This window comes from Arvicola amphibius, chromosome 1 (assembly GCF_903992535.2).
Source record: "Arvicola amphibius chromosome 1, mArvAmp1.2, whole genome shotgun sequence".
Taxonomy (NCBI): domain Eukaryota; kingdom Metazoa; phylum Chordata; class Mammalia; order Rodentia; family Cricetidae; genus Arvicola; species Arvicola amphibius.
Genome location: NC_052047.1, coordinates 3495031 through 3514599, shown reverse-complemented (window position 1 = coordinate 3514599; position 19569 = coordinate 3495031). Strand labels below are relative to the sequence as shown.

The 19569-nt window shown below is 44.6% G+C and overlaps 1 protein-coding gene across 1 annotated transcript in view; it reads right to left on the bottom strand.

The window, feature by feature from the left end:
• Positions 1–1792: 1792 nt before the first annotated feature.
• Positions 1793–19569, bottom strand: part of LOC119814476 (guanylate-binding protein 6-like) — a 30298-nt gene continuing 12521 nt past the window's right edge. The window contains 9 exon segments of the mRNA XM_038330256.1: positions 1793–1934; positions 1937–2027; positions 2859–3052; positions 3755–3857; positions 5836–6042; positions 10386–10666; positions 10803–11048; positions 15680–15876; positions 16077–16186. Of these exon segments, the coding sequence (XP_038186184.1) occupies positions 1900–1934; positions 1937–2027; positions 2859–3052; positions 3755–3857; positions 5836–6042; positions 10386–10666; positions 10803–11048; positions 15680–15876; positions 16077–16186 (1464 nt within the window). The 3' untranslated portion in view covers positions 1793–1899.

The following is a 19569-nucleotide window of genomic DNA, read 5'->3' as shown; positions in this document are numbered from 1 at the left end:
ACCTTCACCTGGCATTGGATGGAGAAAATGACAGAGCCCCACATAGGAGCACCGGACTGAGCTCCCAAGGTCCTGATGAGGAGCAAAAGGAGGGAGATCATGAGCAAGGAAGTCAGGACCGTGAGGAGTGCATTTACCCATTGAGACAGTGGGACAGATCTAACGGGAGACCACCAAGTCCAGTTGGAATGGGACTGATGGAACAGGGGACCAAACCAGACTCTCTGAATGTGGCTGACGGTGGAGGAGGACTGAGAAACCAAGGACAACGGTGATGGGCTTAAACTCTACAGCATGGACGGGCTCACTGTGAGCCTTGTCAGTTTGGTTGCTCACCTTCCTGGACTTAGGGGGAGTTGGGAGGACCTTGGACTTAACATAGTGAAGGGAACCCTGATGGCTCTTTGGCTTGGAGAGGGGCAGAGTGGAGGTATGGGTGGAAGGGAGGGGAGGGAAGGGGGAGGAGGAGGGGAGGAGATGGAAATGTTTAATAAAAAAATGAGGAAAAAAACTTGCCACGATCATGCTAGAAAGCTTTTGAAATAAAATCTTAACATGGAAAAAAATAATAAGATATACAGAAATAAGGAAAAGCCCAGAGGCAAAAGGTAGTCAGGATAAGAAAAGCTCACTAAAAACAAGTCAAGCTAAGAGCAGTCATTCATAACTAAGAATAAGCCTCCATGTGTGATGTATTTGGGAGCTGGGTGATGGGGCCCCCAAAAGCCAAAGTAGTAATATATCATACAGCAGGAATGCAGAAAGAAGTGGTGGCTCGCTAATCACATGGCATCCACACTCAGGAAGACACAAGGTGTGGATGTTAGTGCCCAGCTTGCTTTCACATTTTACCTAGGTCTCCAATTCACAGGAATGGTGCTGCCCACACTTTAGATGGGATTCCTACCATGGGGACCTGAGATGATTCCCCACAAGCTAACCTAGACAAAATAGTCCTTACAGGATGCAGAAGTGATGTGGGAGAGTCTTCTGTTTGAGTTAATTTCATTGGTTAATGAAGAAACTGCCTGGCCCATTTGATTGGCCAGCCCTTAGGTGGGCGGAGTAGACAGAACAGAATGCTGGGAAGGGAAGTTAATGAATCGCCATGGCTCGCCTCTCTGGGGTAGACCGCTGTGCCTCTCCTCAGGGAGACAGATGCCATGAAGCCAGCTACCAGGTCAGATGTGCTGAATCTTTACCGGTAAGACACCACTCGTGGTGTTACACAGATTATTAGATATGGGTTAGTCAAGATGTGAGTAAGAGGCTGAGACTAATGGGCCAAGCAGTGTTTAAATGAATATAGTTTGTGTGTTGTTATTTCGGGTGTAAAGCTAGCCGTGTGGGAGGCAGGCGGCAGGAATGCAGCCCACCGCTGCTCCACACTACACAGAAGATCTTGTGAACCCCCACAAGCTAACCTAGCCAAGATGGTCCTCACAGGGTGCAGAAGAGCTTGTGATCCCCCACAAGCTAATCTAGCTAAGACAGTCCATATAGGGTGCAAAAGAACTTCGGATTCCCCATAAGCTAACTTGGCCAACATTGCCTTCAGGATGCAGATGAGCTTGTGTCCTGGGTGATTCTATACCCAGTCAAGTTGACCAACAGTAACTGTCACAGTGTACAATGACTAAACACATTGCTTTCATATGAATGGTTTCCCCTAGAAGCAAACACTGTGCAAACATGTGTACGTATGTTCTGAGGCATAAATGCCATCTAATCAACACTCTTCTGTTTAGCTGAATGAAAACGAAAACATGAAACTTCAAAGAAAGACAAAGTATATAGTCACGGTCCATCATTTAATCAAAATAAGAGTGAATCCTATTTAAATATTAAATAAAGCTTTTTACAAGTGCCACAACCAATAGAAAGGGAGCACAAATTGCTTTAGGAAATCCTAAAATGGAACCACTGTTTCTTTTCATATTCCTGATAGTATATTTCAATTGCTGTATTTCTCCATTCATTTCCTCGTATTGTTTCTTAAATCCTTCCTCAAGCAAAGCCTTTTGGTCCTAAAACAGTGAACATGAGAGAGATGAATAAATATTGTAAAATTCCAACATTATACAAGTCTGAGTTTCAAACTTTTACCAAGTAGTCCTTAGTATACACCTCTATGATTTTGCTTACCATGAAGAAGATCCTCTGAATTAGGCCTACACATTGTAAAGAAGGATAGTTGACACTTCATTGGGGTTGAGCCACCATGTCTGTTTGGTTGTAATGCTGGCAGAGGTGTGAAGACATTCCTATACTCATGCCCACTGAAATGCAACCGGTCGGGCTATGTGGAGCTCAATCCACTGAGACAGTGTGGCAACCACACCATACAGACAGTACCAACAAATCAGTTGTTTTAGAAATCTGTTACCATTTTGCTTGAAGTTGGGCAATGAGAGAATCACTCCAATGCTATGTGCTGTTTCAAGCAGCTGTCGAGCCTGGAGACAGCTACAGAACCTACAGAAGCTGCCAATTCCTTATGCTTTTCACTCTGGACATTTCTTTCAGTTTTGTGTCATCATAGATCATCCCCAAACTTGGGGTGGTAGTGTCAGGTGCCTGATAATCCGGGCCTTCATAACCCAGACCCATTCCTGGCCTTAGTAAACTGCCTGGTGGGGAGTTTGTTTACTAAGTACCAATGAGATTGTTCTTAAATATCCTGAATTGGTAAATCAAACTAGTACAATCATTATACAAAAACTAAAGGTGCAACTGACAACCTGAGGGAGGATCACCTTAGCAACAATACCTTTAAAGTGCTACTGCTCATGACCTGACTACAAACTTTGTCCTGTAGCCTAGGATATGAGGACCATTAGGGGGATGAAGACTCCCACCTGCAGCTGCTTCTCCAGCATTATTTTCTGGTCTTTCATGAGTTGCTCTCTCTCCTGCACCAGGTTTGTTTTCAATTGCTCAAGGTTTTCCTCATGACTTCTTTCTTGAGCCTCCATCAGTTGCTGCTGCTCCTCCTGCTTCTGTCTTAGCAGCTCCTGTTCCTTCTCTGCTGCCTTCTTCTGGGCCCGCTCCTCTGTCCCAGGAAGATTCAGGGAGGGAAGAAAGTGATGGGTCATGTAAAATGTCTACATTCCAGAACCCAGAGAGCAATTCAGACCTGAAAGGAAACCACAGACTCCACATTGGCCGACACAATGGACAGAGTGTTTCTGGGGATGATGGAGGAGACCCTGCCCATCTGTGTAGCAGGATTAATAAAAACCCAGAGACAGAAACTAGGGTTCAACCTGAGGGTCAGAAAAGGAAAACAGCCACTCCCTGGCTATTACCTCTACCTCAGTCCAAAATGGCGATCCTGCCTCCAGGAAGCTCAAAATGAGACTGATTGTGTATGAGACCTGTCTCCTCCCATTTTATATCACTCTCTAGTGCTAGAATTAAAGGCATGCACCACTACTACCCTGTTTCTATGACAATCTAGGGTAGCTGCTAGAATTAAAGGTATCTTTAATCCTTACAGACTGCCTGGTCTGTAAAGCTGACCAGTGCAGCTGTTTTACTCTCTGAATTTCAGGCAAGCTTTATTTATTAAAACACAAATGAAATACTGCTACACATCGGTTTGAAGCACAGACTGGACTTCCTACTGCTCTGAGAGTGAGCCAGCAGATAAGGGTAGAGAGCTGCTAATCTGGAGATATGTTTACTGTAGCTTTAACAGGAAGTCTTTTGGGAATCTGACCCCTTCTGTATGCCAAGAGACACACTTCTGTACCTGCAATGGCCTTCTTGCCAGCAGTAAGGGCTCTGTCTGCCTGCAGGATGGAACTCTCGATGGTGGCCTGTGACTGCAGAAATTTCTGGAAGACTTCACTTGCCTGCAAGACAGAGAAGGAGCAAAGACCTTGATGGATCCTGGGAAAGAACCTGTGTGAGTTAACACAGTCTCCACTGTGTCTCATGGTCAAATGCTATGGTGAGGCCTGCAGACTGCCCCTGCTCTTCAGTAGAACTAGATACTTCTGGGTTCATGGCTCCCCCTTTCATCCCCACTAGAGCCAGCTACTACCTCCTGCTCCCAGATCCAGCTGGTTCACATCATGTGCAGATGTGCTCATTGCAACCTATGGTGCTTTCAAATATGGTATCCCCATGTAAAATGCTACATCATTGTGTGGACTTCACTTTCTTCTGCTCTTCCTGGAGGTATTCATGGTCAAGTCACCTCACCTGACTGGTGTAGGAAGTCCTTTGGTATATGTGTTGCTTTTGTTGGTTAATAAATAAAGCTGCTTTGACCTACGGCAGGGTAGAATAGAGTAAGGTGGTAATTTCAAGAAGAGATGGAAGAGAAACTGGGTGGAGATGTTGTGTAGCTGTTGAAGGACAAAGATGCCTGCCTGGTTGAACCATACTGGTAAAACACAAGCCTCATGGTAAAATATAAAAATACTAAAAATGGGTTAATTTAAGATGCAAGAGTTAGTTAATAAAAGGCCTGAGCTAATAGGCCAAGCAGCATTTTAACTATATAGTTTTTATGTCATTATTTTGGGTCTTGGCAGCTGGGAAACAAGCAGCTTAATGGCACACCGACATGGATTGACTACATCCACATAAAACCTAAGAGAGCTTGACACAAAACAACAGAGTTTAGCACAGTTTCTTGGTGACTGCATTTTTTTTCAGATGGGTTCTGTTTGCTGGTGGTGAGCAAGGGAGCCAAGGCTACTTTGAGAGGTTTTCCTTACTCAGCACTGGCAGCAAAGGCTGTGCAGCTTCTTTAGGGGAGAGCTTCCTGGTTCATGCTAGTTGCACAAAACAGCTCTGGTTCTTTCAGGAGATGGAGCACTGAAATGGGGTCTGTGAACAGCATGTTACAAATTGCTTAATGGTGACATAGACCTCCTGCATCCCTGAAACTGGGACAGTGTGCATGTCTCTCAGAGGCAGTGAACATGCCTCTGCCATGTTGGGCTGGGTGGAGACAACAGGATAGTCACAGAGTTGGTCCTAGTCATGCCCACTTAGCATTTAAAAAACAAACAAACAAGAAAAAGCACTCCTGGTCAAAAATAATTATAGATATGCACATAATAAAGACAAATTCAGATGGAAAAGACCTCTAAATGGGTCACAGTGTTGGATAAATGTACATAGGCTAAAGAGAGAGGAAAAAGGGTATAGACAGTCTAAAATTAAAGGAGTAATGATAATAAAATAAATATTAAACTTGCTCCCTACTCCTCAGGTTTTCCCCATGCTCCCTACTCCTCACCCCTTCCCCATGCTCCCTACTCCTCACCCCTTCCCCATGCTCCCTACTCCTCACCCCTTCCCCATGCTCCCTACTCCTCACCCCTTCCCCATGCTCCCTACTCCTCACCCCTTCCCCATGTTCCCTACTCCTCACCCCTTCCCCATGTTCCCTACTCCTCACCCCTTCCCCATGCTCCCTACTCCTCAGCCCTTTCCATGCTCCCTACTCCTCACCCCTTTCCATGCTCCCTACTCCTCAGCCCTTTCCATGCTCCCTACTCCTCACCCCTTTCCATGCTCCCTACTCCTCACCCCTTTCCATGCTCCCTACTCCTTACCCCTTTCCCATGCTCCCTGCTTCTCACCTTCATCCCTTCCTCATGCTCCCTACTCCTCACCCCTTTCCATGCTCCCTACTCCTCACCCCTTTCCCATGCTCCCTACTCCTCACCCCTTTCCCATGCTCCCTGCTTCTCACCTTCATCCCTTCCCCATGCTCCCTACTCCTCACCCCTTTCCATGCTCCCTACTCCTCACCCCTTTCCCATGCTCCCTGCTTCTCACCTTCATCCCTTCCCCATGCTCCCTGCTCCTCACCTTCACTCCTTTCCGGGGCACCTGCCAATAGTCATGCTCAATCTTCTCCCTCATTTCCATGTAGAGCCTGTGTCCTCCAGGAACAGAAAATGTTGATATATTCCTCATGAAAGCCTTTGAAAGCCGATTCAGGTCTTCCTGGCAGTATTGATCTGATGCTTCTTCATTCTTCAACATGAACATCCTTTTCTTCTCATCTATTAATTCCTACAAGGGAAATGGACAGAAATCTGACACATTGAAGGAATAGAAGAGATAAATTTCCAAGAAACTTTGTAGAAGAGTCAACCTATTTTTCATGAGAAAGTATTCTAGTGGATATGAGGGGACCTAAGAGGTGAGTGAACAGCCACATGGCAGGACACCCCACTCTCTAGGACCTCCCCAGCAGTACAAAACCCTGGGAAACCTTCCCCAACTCCCTTGGTTTTTCTAGCCAACCAGCAGGGAGTATCCTGCGGCTATGCTCCCCCACAACCCATCCAGGTACCATCCAAACTACTAGCTACACCTTACCCCCAAACCCGCCTATTCTCCTGCTATCTCAGTGGAAGTCTAAAACACAGCTTGCTCCAATACTGAGAGAACGTAAGAGGTGAGTGAATAGCCACATGACTAGACGCCCCACTCACTATGACCTCCCCAGTGGGACAAAACCCAGGGCCCTTCCCCAACTCCCTCGGCTTTTCTATGTAGAGATGAGCAGCGGCTGTGTTCCCGCTGCCCTGCTCCTGGCCACCTGGCTAGCTTATGTCCCGAAATAACAACACACAAACTGTATTCATTTAAACACTGCCTGGCCCATTAGTTTTAGCCTCTTATTAGTAATTCTCACATATCTTTCTTTAACCCATATTTAATAATCTATGTAGCACCACGAGGTGGTGGCTTACCAGGAAGATTCTAGAGTATGTCCATCTTGGGCCAGAGCTTCATCACATCTGACCCAGAGAGGAGAGGCATGGCGATTTCCTGAGGCATCTGCCTCACTCCCAGCATCCTGTTCTGTCTACCCCACCCACCTAAATCCTGCCCTATCAAAAAGCCAAGGCAGTTTCTTTATTAACCAATGAGAGTCCTCCATCATTTCTAGACAGCTAGCAGGGAGTTTCCTGTGGCTAGGCTCCCCCAAAACCCAAACCCATTCACTGGATCCCCCAAGCTACTAACCACACCCAGCCTAAGAGTTGAGAACTTGCTATAATACTGATGGGACCAAAAGCGTGCTACAACACTGAGAGGATTAAGAGAGAGCACCAAGAGAGAAAACCATAAGAGAAGACCAAGAAAGCAGGTGTGTTATGGAGGAGTGGGCTGCGTCCCACCGCCCGGCTAGCTTAACCCCCGAAATAACCAAAAAAAATTGTATTAATTTAATTACTGCCTGGCCCATTATATCTAGCCTCTTCTTGGCCAACACTCATATCCTGATCTAACCCATTTCTATTAATCTGTGTATCAACCACAAGGTCATGGCTTACCAGGAAAGATTCAGCATCTCTGACATGGTGACTTCATGGTAGCTATCCCTGTCTGACTTCCTCCTTCCAGCATTCAGTTCTGTCTTCCCACCTATCTAAGTACTGCCCTATCAAAAGGCCAAGGCAGTTTCTTTATTTAACCAATGAAAGCAACACAAATACAGAAAGACCTCCTAAACCATTAGGTGTATAGAGACCTCAGAGGCTTTTTGAGAGAGAAATTGACAGTACAGAGCAGACCAAGAAAAACTCCCAAATACTCAGACAGCAAGGATTGGACCAAAATGCAAACAAACTGCCAGTCTCATTTGAAAAAAGAGATGGGTAAGAACCAATGCAAGAATTCCTCCAACAACCTAAAAAGCAAAATGGTAACACCAGAACCCAGTGGTCACACAACAGGAAGACTTGATCATCATAACCCAGAAGTAGAAGAAAATGACTTTAAATGTAACTTGATGAAAATGATGGAGACCTTTAAAGAGGAAGTGAAATATTCCCTTAATAAATGGAAGAGAAGACAAACAAAAATTGGAAGAAATTAATAAATCCCACAAAGAAACCCAAGAAAACCAAGAAAAAATAATCAAACAGCTAAAGGAAACAGTTTAAGACTTAAAGACAGAAAGAGAGGTAATAAAGAAAACAAAAACCAAGGGAATTCTGGATATGGAATATCTGGGTAAATACACAGGAACTACAGAGACAAGTATAACCCACAGAATATAAGAGATAGAAGAAAGAATCTCAGGTGCTTAAGATGCTATAGAGTAAATAGACTCATTGGTCAAAGAAAACATTAAATCCAACAAATTCCTAACACAAAACATTCTGGAAATCTGGACATCATGAAAAGACTAAACCTAAGAATAATAGGTGTAGATGAAGGAGAAGAACTCCAGCTCAAAGGCACAGAAATTCAACAAAATTATAGAAGAAAACTTTTCCAACCTAAAGAAAGATTATCCCTATGATGGTACAAGAAGCTTACAGAACACCAGAAGACTGGATCAAAAAAAAATCCCTTCACCATATAATAACCAAAACACAAAACATATAGAATAAAGAAAGAATATTAAGAGCTGCAAAGGAAAAAGGTCAAGTAACATATAAGGGTAGACCTATCAGAATTATACCTGACTTCTCAATGGCTTTTATGGTTTATAAAAGCCAGAAGGTCCTGAATAGATGTGCTACAGACACTAAGAGACCACAGATGCAAGTCCAGAAAACTGAAAATCAACCTACCTCAGGATCCAGCAATACCACTCTTGGGAATATACACAAAAGATGCTCAATCACACTATAAGAGCATTTGTTCAACTATGTTCACAGCAGCAATATTTGTAATAACCAGAACCTGGAAACAACCTAGATGCCCCTCAACTGAAGAATGGATAAAGTATGGCACATTTACACATTAGAGTACTACTCAGTTGGGTGGGGGGAAACAATGGCATCTTGAATTTTGCATGCAAATAGATGGAATTAGAAAACACTATCTTGAGTGAGGTAACCCAGACCTAAAAAAATAAATATGGTATATAGTCACTCATCAGTGGATACTAGCTATAAACAAAGGACAATGAGCCTATAGTTCAGGATCATAGAGAATCTAAGTAATAAGGTGAACCCAAAGAAAAACATATATAGACCCACCTGGAAATTGAAAAAAGACAGGATCACCTGACAAAATTGGGACCATGGGGGCAGGAGGTAGAAGGAAGAGGAAAGGGGGAAGAGGATGGTAGAAGGGGAGATTTGGGGAGAACCTGAGGAGATGGGATGGACGAGATTGGAGAGGGACAGGTATGAGAGCAAGGAAAGAGATGTCTTGATTGAGGGAGCCATTGTGCGGTTGGCAAGGAACGTAGTTCTGGAAGAATTCCTGGGAATCTGTGGGGATGACCCCAGCTAAGACCCTGGGCAATGAAGGAGAGGGTGCCCAAACTGGCCTAGCCCTGTAGTCAGACTGATGATTATCTTAAATATCACCATAGAACCTTCATCCAGCAACTGATGGAAACAAAGACAGAGACCCACATTGGCGCACTGGACTGAGCTCCCAAGGTCCAGTTGAAGAGTGGAAAGAATGAGAATATGAGCAAAAAGGTCAAGACCGTGATGGGTTCACCCACTGAGACAGCTTACCTGAGCTAATGGGAGCTCACCAACTCCAGCCAGACTGGGAAAGAACAAGCATAGGACCAAACTAGTCCCTCTGAATATGGTTGACAGTTATATGGCTGGGGTAGACTGAGGGGCCACTCCAGTGACATTGGATTTGTCTCTGTTGCATGTGCTGGCTTTTTGGGATACTATTCTCTTTGGATGGATACCCTGCTCAGCCTGGGTGTAGTAAGGGGGGCCTTGAACCGTCCACAGGGCAGGGGGCCTGGGTGGGATTGGGGTGGGGTAGAAGGGTGTGTGAAGGGAATGGGAGGGGGGAGTGAGAATTTGATTTTTTGAAGAATCTAATAAATTAAAAGAAAAAAGTATTCTAGTGTAATAAGACAGCAAGTGAATGTGAAATGCTAAAATCTAAATTAGGATTCTAAAAAAATTTGTTCAAGATCACAGTAAATGTTCTTGAAGTTCTTAGCCCTCAAAACCTTCTGGAAAAATAGTTCTTCATTCTAGAATCTCTCATTCCTATTGGGGTCACATCCTGTAATTCTATCTCCAATGACACAATGATATGACAAGGAGCAATAGAATAACAGTGGCCTGCAGTGGGACTCTTGTGAGACAAAACGGTTTCATAGGAACAGAAGAATAAAGCAAGTTCAGGCATGAGTTGTAAGTATTCTGGGCAGGATTGCAATCCACCAACATTAACTGTGTGAAGGATTTAGGACACTATATTCTCATTATCCCAGTCATTAGGGATTTCTGGATAAAAAGCACCTGATGTTTGGGAAGGGGACATGAGTCTTTCACAACTGTGTTCACGATGAACACACAGAGTGCCCATCTCTGAATGAGGCAAGCACCCAGGGTCAAAGAAGGCACAGCAGTGTGACCATCTTGAAGGCACAGAGTCATGACAGTTAATGACGCCAACATTACCAGCAGCTTCTTCTGGAATTGCTGGTTTTCGTCCTTGAAGGAGTGCTCCATGAAGACAGCAATGGCTTCCTTCTCGCAGGCTGTGTGCACACCCAGCAGCTCCTGGAGCGTGTCTGTGGGGAGCCTCAGTCGCTGGCCCATCTGCTCACTGTAGTGCTCAGCTGCCTTCTGCACAGCTGCTGAGTTCTCACGCTGGGCCAGAGTTGTCACTGCATCATCCAGACAAGGCACAGCTCCACTGTTGATGGCATCCACGTAGGTCGTCACCAGAGTCCACAGTCCTTCACGAACCAGGAGTTTTAGGGAATAAGTATGAAGTTATAAGTGAATGGGATCCAAGATTTTAAGACTACATTTCTAATCTCCCACAACTATACATGCACACTTACAAACACAAACACAATAAAAATCACTCACGACTCCCAGTGACCTTAATTCCCTCTCTGAGTGTCTTGATCTTTGCCTCGGTGAAGATGTAAGAAACAAAAGCCCTCGTTTGTTCCTGGAACTTAGGATCCAGTTGGTCTTCTGAGATAGTCTCAATTTTGTGTAACAGTTCCTTGTCATTTGTTGGCCGGTCAAAGACAAAACACTTCCGTTTAGGGAAGAAATGTCTGATGCACTCCCTGGGCAGATTGGATGCTTGGATTCTGGGATTGTCACCTAGTGTTAAGGGAAACACAAAGCAATGGGAATAGACTTAGAACAGAGAGCAAATGATGGACACTCTTGTCTCTGTGAAGTGTTCTGCACTCACAGGTCTCTACCATAAACATGCAACACTTCTTTGCATTGTCAAAAGTATACCAAGTTTGTACTTGGCAGACATCTGGTGAAATAGTTCAGGAGACTTTTAACCCCCCTGGAAGAACACATGGCTGAAATCCAGACCCGAACATGCCATCAAGCACACTATAGTTGTGTGCCCTGTTGACTGGACAGCAGATTACACGTGATTTCTGACCCAATTATTCCTTTGTAGCAAGGGTGCAGCGGAACCCCAAAGAAGAGCCACAAATAAAGGATAATAGAGTATTAGAAATAGCAAAATTAGCAATTCTAAGAAGGAATCTATTGTTATCATTATAATTATGTTAGCCTTCCCTGTCATCTGGGTATTCTGTCCTTTAAGAGACAAGATCTGCCAACTCCCAATCTCCCCCTTCCCTCGGAAGCACGCTGGTCTTGATTCTCTCTTCCTTTCTCTCTCTCTGCCTGTTCTTCTGAAGTGACAGCCTCTGCCTCCCTTCAAACCCCATTCTTCTTTCCTCTTTCTCTCTCTCTCTTCCTCCCAAACCCCCATACCTCCCAATACCCACTAAATAAACTCCCCATACCCAAGGTCTCTCTGAATGGTATACCCATCTGTCTCCCATGTGCTGTGACCTCCCACTCACCATGGGACCTGCCAGGGTCACCCATGCTATAAATCATAACGCTGGTGTGTGATTAGGCCAGACTCTCTCTGTGTTCCCTCCCGCCCATGGGTGGATGGACTGAGGCTCTTGTGCATCCTAGACCCAAACCATTTTCCAATCTCTTGTCTGCTGCACGGCTGCACACAAAAAAGGTAAGGTCCCCTCCTCCAAGTCAGCTTTCACTGACATTCATCTCTGGTAATCCTTCATGGCTGAGGACTGTGGCCCTGGTCCCATCCTCTGTGCTGGTGAGACTTAGGATGGTTTAAATCATTCACTCGACCCTCGCTCTCTCTCAAAGTTGTTTGCAGACAAGTTATCTTTTGGGTCTTGTCTCTCTCCCTTCCTTGGCCATGGTAAATAAACCTTCCAATGCTATCAGCCAAACTTTCCCCTTGGGATGTCTTTTAGAGACCCTAATACCTCTAAGGTCAATGCCTTACTTACAGCCTCCTAAGCCTATCCACCTTTGCACTAAAAAAAAAAATGGCCTAAGTACCCCTTAAATAACAACCTACACTGGCTTCCTAAAGGCAGACCCCAACACAGGAAGTTCTGCCCTTTCGGCGTCTCAAGCCCGTCTGCTTTCCCTCCTCTGTGTTGCCTCACAATGTGACTAAGCCTGTCTGCGGAGTTATACTCCCCACCCCATCTGTAAATGCTGTGCTTCCCTCTCCTGTTCAAATTCTCCCTCTCTCCCTCTCTCCCTCTCTCCCTCTCCCCCTCTCTCCCTCTCTCCCTCTCTTTCTCTCCCTCTCTCTCCCTCTCCCTCTCTCTTTCTCTCGCTCTCTCTCTCTCTCTCTCTCTCTCTCTCTCTCTCTCTCTCTCTCTCTCTCTCCCCCTCTCTCTCTCCCTCTCCCTCTGCAACCTCTGCTGCCACACCATCTAGCCTGGAGAATGGGCTCCTCTTTCCACCCCCACTGGGGCTGCCAGCACCTATAAGTTTCCTGTCTACTTCATGTATAGAAGAATGTGTGAATGGTGTGGCCACACGGATGTAATTCTGTTTTAAATGTATGTTCTATGTGTCCTATATGTCTCTCTTGTTATTTCTGTTTAAAGTCTCTGCTTTGCATCATGTGATCACAGCCATCTTTGTTAGGGGCAACCACCACCACTTTATCTGAGCTTGAGAAAGGGAGAAATCACAGACTCAAGAGGCTCTGCCCCTAGCCAAATGGTGCTGGCAGCCAGCTTACCCGCTATCAGGTGACCACACTCTGGTAACGGCTCGTCTTCTAGCTACATGACCGGCCACCAGCTCCCTTTAAGCCATTAGCTGTGTTTTTAAACATTACTTTTATGCTCTGTTACATCTGATGTGCTTGTGTGATGGAACGCCTTGGCGAGGTCCGCTGAGGCGTCCATTACATGCAGAGAGCCTCTGCAGTGCATCTGCTCTCCCTCAGCCCCAATGGCTCTGCTTTCCGGTTCACCGGTGACTTTAATTCTCCAGTTTCTTTCTTTCTCTCTCTCCCTTTAAATGCCCTCCTGCTTGTTACAAAGTGTCAATCAAAAATAAAAACGTCAATTTTCTCTCACTCAATTTTCATTTGACTTTATGTGTATATTAAATTAAACTACATGTGTATATAGATATATGCACTTACTGTTAAAAAATGTTTTAAGCAGTCCTATGAGCTCTGTTCATTCTATTTCCAGACTAGGAAAACAATAAGTCTCAAATATTTTAAATATGGTATTTAACCATATTATATATGTTTCAATCTGTTACAACATACTGCATATGTAATTCAGCCCTTCTTTCTATATGATTAAAATTTAAGGTTATGAAGGTCTATTTCAGATTAACAGAAGCTAACCTACAGCCTTTCCTGTGAGCTGTTCTTCTGTCTTGTCAGTTTCACTGTTAAGCTTCTATTTTTTTTTCTTTTTTGTCCTTCACAAGCATAAATCTCATCTGTTAAGTTAAAAACCAGTACAGTCAAGCTGGAAGACTCTGGATAAAACATTCTTCTACAACTCCTCAGCTTGGATACAGCTAATCAGGTCCTATATTGGTCCCACCCCCTTAAAGTTCATTGGCTGACAGAGATTCCCCATCAAGGCACCAAAGCAACAGAGAAACTCTGTCTCAATAAAGAAAAGAAGGAGGAGGAGGAGGAGGAGGAGGTGGAGGTGGAGGTGGAGGAGGAGGAGGAGGAGGAGGAGGAGGAGGAGGAGGAGGAGGGGGAGGGGGAGGAGGAGGAGGAGGGGAGAGGGGGGGAGGAGGAGGGGAGGGAGGAGGAGGAGGGGAGGGAGGGAGGAAGGAAGGGAGAGAAGGGGGAGGGAGGGAAGGAGGGAGGAAGAGAAGGAAAAGAGAGAAGAGGAGAGGAGAGGAGAGGAGAGGAGAGGAGAGGAGGGGAGGGGAGGGGAGGGGAGGGGAGGGGAGGGGAGGGGAGGAGGAAAGGGAAGGGAAGGGAAGGGAGAGGAGAAGAGAGGAGAGGAGAGGAGAGGAGAGGAGAGGAGAGGAAAGGAAAGGAAAGGAAAGGAAAGGAAAGGAAAGGAAAGGAAAGGAAAGGAACGGAACAGAAAGGAATGCTGGGTAGTAGTATACACCTTTAATCCCAGGGGTACATGGGAGGAAGAGGCAAAAGAAACTGTGAATTCCAGCTCAGCTAACAGCTATATTGTGATAGCTTGAATATAAATAAACAATAATAGATTAAACTGAAGGGACTTTAGCCAGATTGAGTGTGGTTAACCTGGCTCTGGTAGGCCTTGCCTTTCCCTAATTCCCTCTTCCTTGTTAAAGACCTTGGATTACATTCTTAGAGCTAGGCACTAAGGTCTATTCCTTTATTTGGCCACTTCCTCCTGATGAAACCAACTACCAAGGTCCAGCCATGGATGTATTGAAGTGCAACATACAAAAGCCCCCTTTGGCTCACCTAATTAACATGCCCAATTAAAAATAAACACCCCATCTTAACATGGGATTTCACCCATTCCCTTCATAAACTGCCATTTCTCTATGGACCATGTCTGTATCTCCTCTATCCAGAGGCTGTCCTTCGTCCTCTGGAACAAGCATCCCCTCCCCATCTCCCTTGTTCCCTTCTCCTTCTCCCTTATCCTCTGTCCCTATCTTTGCCTCCTATTCCACGCCCTTTTTCTCTCTGGGGCAAATAAATCTTCATGCTGAGAACTGGGTCATGGGGTGTCCAGGCCTGGATACTTTCCTTTCACATATAATTTCAGGACTGTGAGTACTGGTTTCACAGGCTGCTTTCCCCAAAGACAGAAAAATGAAAGCAGTGAGCAAATCAGAACTGGCATTCCTTGCAAGCTTCAAAAGCTCTACTTGTGCTAATAATGTCCATGTAAATAGTTTACAGACCACTAATATTACTTCTCCTGACACTGTGGCATGAACAAAAATAGAAGGCTGTGATAAACAATGACACATACTGAGAAGGCACAGACTGGAAAGACACATCTGTCAGTTTACTTGGAACAGATGTTTTGCATGCAACATAACCAACCCATCATTAAAAACCTATGCTCCTCCATGAGTAGAAAAATGTATAACTCTGTGAAATATATTTTGAGATGGGCTATGTATGATAAACTTATAAATAAGAATTATGTAGACAATTATTCCTTAAAGGCAGGCAGACACAAAGTCTAGCAATACAATCTCTGGATTTGGAGAAGTTTAGATAGTTTAGACTCTAGGCCTTAAAGTCCTGACTTGGAATAATTTTCCTATCCTCTAGGGTCTACTTTCCTCAAAAGAAATTAAACTCCAGTTCCCAGTCATTATCAATCAATGGCCTATCGGTGTTTCTGCAGACCTCCATCCATCCCACTGCAAATACAGGAGGACCCCACAAACGATGGGAGCAACTCAGCAGATCCCAGCCCTCCCTCTACCTGGGATCAACTTCAGTGCATTCTCCAGGTACTCGTCCTCCGTGATGTTCTTTCCATCTAACTTCAGCTCCAGGGTAAAATCCCGAACAGTCCAGACGAAGTCTGGGAAGAAACTCACAAACTCCGTGGAATTCTTTATTCCATCAGGACTTGGAGAAGACTTTGCCCTGATCAGCTCAGTGAGTTCTGTGACGTAACTGGAACTAGGTTAAGGAAAAGTGAATTCACATGCACGTTCTCATGATTCTCTCATTAAAAGCAAATCACAATAAACACTGTTTTCTGTCTGAGTCTCCTCTGCCCCCGCCAAAAGCCACACAGACAGGGCAGGTCTGTTCCTCCACATGCATTCCAGAACACTCAATGAAACACGGCACCTCAGGTCCTGCAAGGATACTGCAGCTGCTCCAGGGCCTGGTGGTTGATGGTGCCCATGCTGTTGTAGACAAAGGTGCTGCTCAGAAGCACAGCCAGGGCGAAGATCCACGAGTCATTCATAGGGTCAACCTGGAAGACACATGAGGGCAGAGGATTGAAGAAAGCACCTCTCAGGAGTCCATTTGGGTTGACCTTGTGGCCTTGTTATTTTAATTAATATAGTTTCTGTACAATGATTTTTGGGTCTGGGCAGCCAGGAACGAATGAGCAGTCCCTGCCATACATGAAATCACAAAATATCCAATTTAACCAGATTAATCTCAAGCAAGAACAGCAGCACACATCCTGATTTAAAACAAATTACCAGGCTATAGTACTCAGAAAAATATGGTTTATTCAGCCTTTTCCAAAGTGTTGTTAACAGATACAAGAAGAGCAAAGCAGGTGAAAATGGCCAATGCCTGTCTTGGAATATCACACTAAACCCCATTAATTTGTACAATTCACTTGTGTCAATGAATAAAATTAAAGTATAATAATAACAAAACAAAGATATATGCCAATGGGACAGAGTAAGAGGCTCAGAAACAGATTTATGAATTAACTATCAACTGACCTTTGCCAAGGCTGTCGAGAACACAAAAATCAAGAACACAGTGCCTTCCACAAATAGTGCTGGAGAAACAGGACACCCACACGCAGAAAAGCAGAATTAGATCCCATGCACACTATACACAAAAGCCATCGGAAATAGATAAGTGCTAGGATGTGACCCTGGATATGGCAGTCACAGTGTGAGTGTGCGAAGGCAAGCAGAGCAGCATAGGGAAGGAACTGCTGAGTAGTCCCAGCCAAGGCAGGAACTCAACCTGGAATGATGACTAGACAGAGAAAACACGCTACATATTTGCACCGGACTCAGATACAGACACACACAAAAGAAATCCTGTGATATAAACATGCAGATGAACACGGCAAGCATCTAGGAAAGTGCAGTGACCGCCCTTTCACAAAAAAACAAATGCCACAAGATCCCACATATACACTAATCTTAAAAAGTTCAGCAGAAAAATAGCAGAATGCTGGTTATTCATGTCTAGAGAAGAGGAAACTTCAGAAGGTATCAGACAAAATTCATAAATTTCAGTTACATAAGAAAGAAAATGAATGGAGAGCATGAAACCATGTGAAGACCCAACAGAGTTTCTAGACATTAGTCTGGATAGTGGCACTGTTAGCTATGACATCAAAGTACATGAAGCAAAATCAAAATTAGACATGTAGAGCATAATCAACTAAAAAGTTTCCTGCCAAAAGAAGAAATAACCAATGAAAAATACAAAACAGATTGTGAGAGCAATGTTTCCAAACCTTGTTTGCCAAGAGATATTCAAAATACATAAAAATATCATACAACTCACAGCAAAACAAAACAAATACCCAATTAAATGTGAGAAAGAACTTGAATACATATCTCTAAAAGAAAGGCATGGTCACTACCCGCCCAGTCATGTGATCAGGTCACGCAAGGACACAGCTTCAACACCTACCCTGCCATGCTACCAGGCCTTGCCAGGACACAGTATAGTCATAGTGACAGCAGAGACCTCCAGAAACTATCCAGACACCAGAGCCTCAGCCTCAGCCCTACAGCAGTGAATCACCAGACACATGACAGTGCCTGCACCTGGAGAAGTGATAACCAGAGCCTTAGCACCGCCTAAACTGAGAGGAGCCACCATCTGAGCCTTGGGCCCATCTACACCTAAAAGAGAGATCACTGGAAACTCAGCCCTGCCTGCACCAGAGAGAACATTCAATAGAGTCACAGCTCAATCATACTACAAAGTTATATATTCAACCATGTTCATATCAGCATTATTTGTAATGTAATAGCCAGAACCTAGAACCAACCTAGATGTCCCTCAACTGAAGAATGGATAAAGAAAATGTGACACATTTACACATTAGAATATAACTCAGTGGGAAAAAAATGACATCTTGAATTTTGCATGCAAATGGATGGAACTAGAAAATACCATTCTGAGTGAGGTAACCCAGACTAACCCAGACAAAACAGATGAATATGATATCTACTCACTTAGAAGTGGATACTAGCTATAAACAAAGAACATTGAGCCTATAGTTTATGATCCTATAGAAGCTAAGTAACAAGGCGAACCCTAACAAAAACATTTAGATCACCTGGAAAGTCAAAATAGACAAGATCACCTGACAAAATTGGGAACATGGGGGTGGGTGAGAAGGGAGGGTGGAAGGGGAAGAGTAGGGGAAAGAAGGAGGGGCAAGGAGAACTTGAGGGAACAGGATAGTCAAGATGGAGGAAGGACAGAGATTAGAGCAAGGAAAGAGATATCGTGATTGAGGGAGCCATTATGGCATTAGCAAGAAACCTAGATCTAGAGAAATTCCCAGGAATCCACAAGGATGAACCCAGCTAAAACCCTAAGCAATAGAGGAGAGGAGGCCTGAACTTGTCTAATCCTGTAGTCAGACTGATGAATATCTTAAATACCAGCATAGAACCTTTATCCACCAACTGATGGAAACAGAGGCAGAGACCCACAGCAGATCAGTGGGCTGAGCTCCCAAAGTCCAGTTGAAGAGTAGGAGGAATGAGAATATGAGCAAAGAGCTCACAACCATGATGGGTACACCCACTGAAACAGTCTACCTGAGCTAATGGGAGCTCACCAACTCCAGCCAGACTGGGAAGAAACAAGCATAGATCCACACTGGACCCTCTGAATGCAGGTGACAGTTGTACAGCTGGGGCAGACTGAGGGACCACTGGCAGTGGCACCAGGATTTATCCCTACTGCATGTACTGGCTTTTTGGGAACCTACTGTCTTTGGATGATACCTTGATCAGCCTAGATACAGTAGGAAGGGCCTTGAGTCTTTCCCAAAGCAATGTGCTTACCCTCTCTGAAGAGTGGATGGGGTAGTGTGATGGGGGTAGGTAAGAAGAGGGAATGAGAGGAGAGAAGGGAGTGGGAACTTGGATTAGTATGTATAATGAAAAAAGATAGTTTGTTTTCTTTTTAAAAAAATAAAAATAAAATATTAAGAAGACAAGCCAGAAGTCATTCTTTCTCAGCTGAGATGAGCTGTTATCCACCTTCTCATCTAAGCATCCTTCCTCTTATATACCTGTTAAGTTGTCACCTACCTTATCATCGAGGCATCTATCCACCTAATACTCACAGTAGAAATTTTAAAAAGTGCTGCCTGGGTCACTTTTCAAAATGGAAACCTTTGTTCAGCTAGCTACAGGAGTGCTGATGGGTGACAGCTCTCACATGCCAGCACTTTGAATGACAAAGGCCTCCAGGTACGTCTTGCAGTGGGGGGTAGGCCCAAGAGATGAAGACCTGCACCCTTGACATAACACAGACTAGCTCAAAAGTTCCAGCCCCAGCTCTCCTTCTGGAGTTTGGAGGTCAGAGGCTGCACCGTGACTGCTCTTCCTCTCTCCATTCTGCTGCTTT